The sequence below is a fragment of the Borostomias antarcticus genome, assembly GCF_949987555.1.
Source record: "Borostomias antarcticus genome assembly, chromosome: 5".
In the NCBI taxonomy this organism is placed as follows: Eukaryota; Metazoa; Chordata; class Actinopteri; order Stomiiformes; family Stomiidae; genus Borostomias; species Borostomias antarcticus.
The window spans coordinates 22,469,407-22,477,309 of record NC_140238.1 but is presented as its reverse complement, the minus strand read 5'-3'; the positions used below and the strand labels follow the sequence as shown (position 1 = coordinate 22,477,309).

Sequence of the window (7,903 nt, the reverse complement as noted above, 5' to 3'; positions counted from 1 at the left end):
GACCAAGGCCAACAGGATCCTGAGAGACCTGAGCAAACCAGGCAACGGACTGTTCTTTCTGCTGGTCAGGGAAAAGATACCACACACACGACGAGCACGGAGAGACTCAGGAAGAGCTTCTTTCCGCAAAGCATCCAGCTTTTGAATGACTCTGACGATCAGGATATCTATGGTACATAACATAACCACTTGCAAAGCAAGTGTCGCCCCGAGGTAGCAGAGTGTAGCGGTCGAGGGGGGGTAGGGTTTGACCATGTCCTAGAGGTAAGGAGGCTGTTCCTTTCATTGCCCTGTAGGCTAGTACAAGAGTTTTAAAATGGATGCAAGCTGCTACAGGGAGCCTGTGTAGAGAACGGAGAAGGGAAGTTGTGTGGGAGAACTCGGTGTGGTTGAACACCAGGCGAGCAGCAGCTTCAGGTGCTGTTCAGGGGTTTAATGGCTGACACCTGGGCCCCAGCAAGGAGGCTTGTCCAGATTCCTCACAGTCCAAGTCTGCGTCACCACTGTGTCTTCAATGATGATGGCCAGGTCCCGGTGCGGGCAGCCCTTCCCTGGGAGGAACAGCAGCTCAGTCTTGTCCAGGTTGAGTTTGAGGTGGTGTGTCGCCATCCACTCCAAGATGTCAGCCAAGCACACAGCTATGCGATCCTCCACTTGTGTGTCAGAAGAGGGAAATGACAAAACCAGTTGGATCATCGGCATAGCAGTGAAAGGAGAAGGAGAATGATGCATAAAAGCATCATTGTAATTATAACCATACTCATAAAAGTAAAACCCAGGCAGTCATTTTATGAGGATAAAAATTATAAACTGGTAGTTAACGTTTAACATTGAGTAGGTAAATGAGTGACTACCTGAGCAGAGTAGTGGTAGCCCTATAGGCCTACTGTAATTTCCTACTACTGAAGTAGTGAGTCAGTGTCAAACAAGTCGTAAAGGATTCTTGACACAATCAGTGGAATTTTACACCAAAATCTTATTCCTAACTTTTCGGTAAGTGCAGTTTACAGATTTGGCGTGCGTGCGTGAGAGAGAGAGAGAGAGAGAGAGAGATAGAAAGAGAAAGTGCTCAAAATAAATTCGGGTACACTTGCCCTATGGCACTTCTAATGGAACGTCCAGAAAGGAACTCAAAGCGACCTTCACGGTTGTTACAGTGAAAACTGCCCCCCGACATGGGAGGAGTAGTTGACAGCACCGCCGGAGCTTAGACAACACAGCGTGAATTAAATTACACGATCATGACCGGAGAAGTGAAGACATTTGTCGATGCAATCTGTTTGCTAGGATAGCATCGATAATTTATTTTATCTGACGAGAAGAACAACCTGGCAATAGCATCTGCTAACATCAACAACTTGTGCTAGTGCGTTAGCTATGAAAGCTAACGTTAGCTAGCAAGCTAGCTTGCATTGAGTGTCACCCTAGTGCTAGCTGCCTAGCTCTGCTTACAACAGACTCGCTAGCTAGCTAGCACTTCTGCGTTAGTTAGCTAGCTTCCAAGCTATTTTTTAGCACAACTGGGCTAATAAGCAGTATAAGGTTCTCGCTTACGGTTAACATAGACACGCATTAGCAACCATTTTCTATGATATCGTCACATTAATAATCTGTTCAAAATGTCAACGACGTCGTTGGATAAGGAGCTGCAGGAGCGGCTAAGAGAGGCGTCTGCGCTCGGCGACATCGACGAGGTGCGGAGTTTAGTGGAGAGCGGAGTAAATGTCAACTCACAGAATGAAATAAACGGCTGGTAAGTATTTTATTTATTTTGTTTACACGCTTTTACAATCAGGAAGATGTAGCTAGAGAACGAGTTGAGAAATTGGATCTTGTCAGCTATGTTCTCAGACACTCAACTCCAGTAAGGTCCTGAGAACCCTGTAATTACAACTATACGTCTACACAGCAATTATCAGGAGTCAACAGTATCGAGTCAGCGAAGTCGTTCGAAGTGAAAGACTGCAAGGTTAGGTACATAGACGGATGCTTAGAAAGTGAAGTAGAATGAGTGTGTTCATTGGATAAAAGTGAACAAGGAGGTGATTTGCTTATTTCGGTCAAAGTGATTCCTCGTTCACTTAACCAAACAGTTTTGTTGACTTTCATGTCGAAAACAAATGGAACAGTTGATCCACTAATAGGGCCTAAAACATGTTTATTATTTTACTGTGACTCAATCCAGGACCTGTTTGCATTGGGCCTGCAAGCGCAACCACAGACATGTGGTGTCTTACCTGCTGAACTCTGGCGCTGACAAAGACATCCTGACCGCTAAAGACGAGCAGGCGGCCCAACTCACCTCCAAACCAGAGATCAAACGACTGTTAGGAGGCAAGCTTCTGTGTTCCAACCGTCACAAAATATATTAAAAATAAATAAATATAATAACTTTATTTGTATAGCACCTTTCATACAAATAAATGCAGCTCAACATGCTTTACAGCAGAGAATGTGCATGCATGGAGTGCTTCACATAAAAATAGACATAAAATAAACTGGAGCTTTTGTGGATAAAATAAAACGGGAGCTTTTGTTGCTATTTCCTCACGACGGGTACGTTTCCTTGACGCTTTCTGTTTTTGTTTGTCACCACAGTTGAGGTGGACGAGGTGGCTGAGGTGAAAGAGCTGGACTTACCGTTCATCCCCAACTACCTGACCAACCCGCCGTTCCTGTACAGCAAGATGGACAAGGCTGAGCTGATCCTGAACTCGCTGACCAACCAAAACGGCGCCGGCGGTGAAAACTCGGAGGACGCCCACAGCGACCCTGCCTCCCTCTCCCCCGCCCACGAGCCCCAGCAGCCGCAGAGCCTGCCGTCCGACAGCCCCGTGGCCCCCAGGGAGCAGGGCGCCTTCGTCCCCGTGGCGGAGCAGAACGGCTCGTCGTCGTCCAGCCGGACCTCGCGCTCCGCCGCCGTCAACGGTGCCCCGCCCGTGGACGTGTCCGTAGAGCCCCGCCTCATCAGCCATGGGGAGTACCCATACCCGGTGGCCCACAACGGGCCCGTGCGCTCGCCACCGCTGCCCTCCCCCGGCCCCGGTACCACCAGTGGCGGCGGCAGCCAGGCCCCGGTGGCTAACGCTAACACCAGCGCTAACCCGTCCCTGAGCAGGCAGCCGTCCCTCCCCCCGCAGCTGAGCTGTGGTCAGGCCGGCGCCGGGCCCATGCCCGCCTTCCAGCCTTTCTTCTTCACCAGCACCTTCCCTGTCAACGTGCACGGTAAGGGAGCAGGATGTCATTTGCTACTGTAGCTGTATCAAATGTTTATTTGGGGCAGCTGTGGCTCAGGAGGTAGAGCGGGTTGTCCAATGATCGTAGGGTCGGTGGTTCGAATCCCGGCACCTCCTGTCCACGTGTCGGAGTGTCCTTGGGCTTGACACTGAACCCCAAATTGCTCCTAATGAGCAGGCAAGCACCTTGCATGGCAGCTGCCGCCATTAGTGTGTGATTGTGTGTGTGAATGGGTGAATAAGAGGTCAGTGTAAAGTGCTTTGGATAAAAGTGCTTTATAAGTGCAATCCATTTGCCAATATTTTTGGAGTGCACTGGAGGGGATTTTGTTGTGTGTGTGTGTTAAGCTTAGGCTGTTGCTTCAGCCGAGATTTGTATCTCAATCGATCTTAAGTTTATCAACGAGGTATACTGAGAACCTGTTTTCGTCCATGGGCCCCGTCCTTAAGAGTTGGTTCTGAAGGTGCGGATCCAGAACCCCAACGCGCGGGAGAATGACTTCATCGAGGTGGAGCTGGACCGGCAGGAACTGACCTACCGCTCGCTGCTGCGGGTCTGCTGCCGGGAGCTGGACGTCAGCGCTGAGCACGTGGAGAAGATCCGCAAGCTGCCCAACACCATGCTCAGAAAGGTACGAGACCACCTTCACACACACACACACTTGCCGGTTGACCATTGTGTCCAATGAGTCCAATCCTGGATCCACAGTTGCGTGTGCAGACCGGTCATGTGACAGCGGTGCTGGGTGGAGCAGGGGCGGGGCCCTGCCAGCCTCTTTGCACGCCTTGCTGTGCGTTGTTGTTTACGCTGCTGTTCCAGATATTCCACTCCTTGTGAGGAGCGAGAGCGCCAGAGGCTGCGGCAGGAAGCAAGTTCCTCCAGGGAAGAGGCGGTTGATCTGACATCTCTTTAGGACGGTCTTTATTTGGTCCTTATATCGCTTCTTCTGCCCGCCAGCAGTGCGTTGGCCAAGATGCAATTGCCCATAGAGGATTTTGTGTGGGATTCTGCGGCTGGGCATGCGAATGGCGTGTGTCAACCACCCGAGTAGATGTTGGTTCGGGGTAGACCCCAGTCACCCCATGCTGCAGCAGTCTACCCGGTTCCTCTGTGTGTGGCACTCCGTCCTTCCATGTGATGCCAAGGATCTTCTGGAGACATCTAACATGGTAGGTCTCCAGACTTCTGAGGTGGTGGCTATAGATGGTCCATGCCTCACATCCATGCAGTAGTGCTGACATGCACACTGCACGGTAAACAAACAAAACAACAAAACTTTTGTGTGAAGTTTGAGGTTTGTTGTTCTGAAACACCTTCCTCCTTAGACGGCCAAATTATGTTGATGCTTGTTTGAGGCGGTGCTGGATCTCATCATCCATGGTGCAGGTGTTGGATATCATGCTACCCAGGTATTTGAAGGTGGGAACAGTGAGCAGCTGCTGTCCTACTGCTGTGAAGGTGGCCGTGTGGTGTGGGAGGCCGGCTCTCATCTGGCAGATTGCCTCTGTTTTCTGGGTGTCGGTGGTCAGCCCCGTGTGCACTTACAGCTGCCGATAAGATGTTTTGCAGGGCTTCTGGTGTGTGGTCTAACAGGGTCAGAAACAGTCATCGGCATACTGTAGCTCAATGGTGGTCTCTGAGGTGAGCTGGTGGTTGACCGTAACCTCCTGATGTTGAACAGGTTACCAGTCCAGTAATCCCAGTTCAACGTCCCCAATATAACTGTGCATTACCCTATCATCTTTGCTTTAGTCATTCCCAGCAGTATTCCTCCCATTGACACAGCAGGAGTGGGAAGTTGTGGGTGGCCAAGTAGATGTTCAGATACGCAGCAGTAGCCGGCAGCCCTCAGGCCCTGGAGTAGATGTTCAGAACACAGCTCGGGCAGCAGAGGTACCTGGCTACCTGCACTCCTCACTAGTCAAACGGCTCACTGGGCTGCTTAGGGTGGATGCCGACCTTCCTTCCTCCCTCCCTCCCTCCCTCCCTCCCTCCCTCCTTCCTTCCTTCCTTCCTTCCTTCCTCCCTTCCGTAAACTCTGTAAATCTCTGATCTTACATGACTGGATAGGTGAAACCATGTGCTCCTCTGATTTTAAGTGTAAGTGAAGTTGTAGTCCTAGTGAAGTTGTAGTCCTAGTGAAGTTGTAGTCCTAGTCGTAGTCATTTTATTTGACAATTGATTTAAAAAATGTGTATCTTGTACATGCAATTCTATAAAAAATCAACAAGGAATACACAATTAAGCCGCAGACATATTTCCATTGTGGTCCTTGTTCTTAGACATACAGTACACAAAAGGAAATACAACACACAAGCAAATTAATGCTACCATACAATAATGTCTAGATTCTTCACATACTCTTTATTCTAGGATTTTTAACAGGAGCCACCCTCTAGCTTTGTTGACAGGTTGATTTGGTGAGAAGCCTCTTGAATGCCCAGTGGTGGCTCATTCCATGCAAGCGGCCGGTGGAATGCGAAAGAACCCAGGCCAATTTGACTATGTATATTTACAAGGCTAACTCTGGTTCTGTGGCTGTGGGCTTCTCCTCTAGAGAAGTAGTTGGTGGGGTAATTTCAGGCCCTATCATTGGCTATCCTGTGAACCATTGACAATCTCAGGTATTTATACAGACCAGGTATTTATACAGAGCATTTGGAACTTCACAGCGTGTTCTCAAGCACACAACAGGTGGTGTTGAGAGAACGGAGACTGATAGAATAACACACTATGATGGATTGTCAGTGTCACCCATCCAGTTTGAAGAGAGGCACATCTATCAAACACATCTTTTCTCTTGTGACTAACCAAAACCCTCTCTTCTCTCTCTGTCTCCCTCCCCCTCCACCCTCTGACTCATGCACACGCACGGCACGCACGCAGCACACACAACTCTCCCACATAATGTATTCACATTCCTGGGATTCATTATTACATTCCTCGTGACTCTCGCTGTCATTCCTCTCGCCGTCGTACTACATAACTGCCACTGGAGTGGTCGGCGAGGAACGCCGGGGTTGTGGGTGGAAAGTTTATTTCCGTGTCTCTCTCTCTCTCCTCCTCCCCGCAGGACAAAGACGTGGCGCGGCTCCAGGACTTCCAGGAGCTGGAGGTGGTCCTTGAGAAGGCGGAGGGTCTGTCGCTGTTCTCCGGGGCCGGGGGGCTCACAGACAGACCCTGCTACAACATGAAGGCCTCCAGGCTCACCTACTAGAGCCGCCCGGCCCCGCGGAGCCCCGGACGCTCACCTCATCACGGGGCCCCCCCAGAGCCGCCGCCGCCAACCGCGCATACCGAGGCCCGACCCCGCCCACCTCCGCGGGCGCCGCCCCGACCTGTTATCGTTCTTCGTGTTTCATGTTCATTCGGTTTGACTCAGTCCGTCGTTGTTTAGCCGACGCTATTTGTTTTCCAGATCTCAGAGTTCTTGATGTTGTCCTCCTCTACCTCCGCCTTCTCGCCTTCCTCGCCGGTCTGTGTACCCAACCAGCGCTAACGCACTACTCACGCATGGCGTCCTCATTTGTTTACCGAAGAATTTTGCCTTTCTCTCCCTCTTTCTCTCTCTCCCTCCTCTAACTCTGTAGTTTGGGCCCAGTGGATCAAGAGCCCAGTGTCCTGTCTTCCTCATTGGAAGCACTTGTATGGGACTGTGCATTAACCATATATGGAACTTTAATTGGCTGTATATGGGACTAAGGACTTTGATCATGGACAGACAGACGGACAGAGAGAGTGGAACAGTCTTATCAGTCCACAATCAGCCGCTGCTGCGCCATAGTGTCATGTTGTAGCACAGTCTTGCACAGACTTGCACAGAGCAACATGCAGTACCAGCCTGCTGCCGAACACTTTACAGAAGAGGTAGTTCCAACTGGCACACACACAACACACAGAGAGATACACACACACACCACACAGAGAAATACACACACAACACACAGAGAGACACACACACACAACACACAGATAGATACACACACACAACACACAGAGAGGTACACACACACAACACACAGAGATACATACACACAACACTCAGAGAAATATACACACAAATGGTAAATGGTAAATGCACACAACACACAGAGAGATACACACAACACACAGAGATACACACACACAACACACAGAGAGGTACACACACAACACACAGAGAGATACACACACAACACACAGAGATACACACACACAACACACAGAGACACACACAACACACAGAGAGATACACACACACAACACACAGAGAGATACACACATGCATACACAGAGAGATACACACACACAACACACAGAGAGATACACACATGCATACACAGAGAGATACACACACACAACACACAGAGAGACACACACACACAACACACAGAGAGATACACACACACAACACGCAGAGAGATACACACACACAACACACTGAGAGATACACACATGCATTCACAGAGGCCAGAAAGAACACATAGGTCATTGGGCCCTGGACCAGTCAAGTGTTTCCAGCTTTTAGGCCTGACTTGTACATGCATCGGTCCCCTTCTGGTTCTCTCGGCGGGGGCCCGCAATGGAACTATCTGTCATTCTGCCTCTGCTTAAAGGTGTGATGATCATAGGAGGAGGGCTTGAGGGCAGTCTCCAACAGTATCAGCTGAGAACTAAGTGTCTTTAA

The 7,903-nt window shown here is 49.9% G+C and overlaps 1 protein-coding gene across 1 annotated transcript; it reads left to right on the top strand.

The window, feature by feature from the left end:
- The first annotated feature begins 1,242 nt into the window (after positions 1-1,242).
- On the top strand, positions 1,243-7,669 carry ankrd40 (ankyrin repeat domain 40). The gene is made up of 5 exons (XM_084438232.1): positions 1,243-1,753; positions 2,186-2,334; positions 2,599-3,225; positions 3,687-3,868; positions 6,311-7,669. Exons 1-5 carry the CDS (start codon positions 1,620-1,622, stop codon positions 6,452-6,454), a joined length of 1,236 nt encoding a protein of 411 aa, XP_084294358.1. The 5' UTR covers positions 1,243-1,619; the 3' UTR covers positions 6,455-7,669.
- Positions 7,670-7,903: the final 234 nt, after the last annotated feature.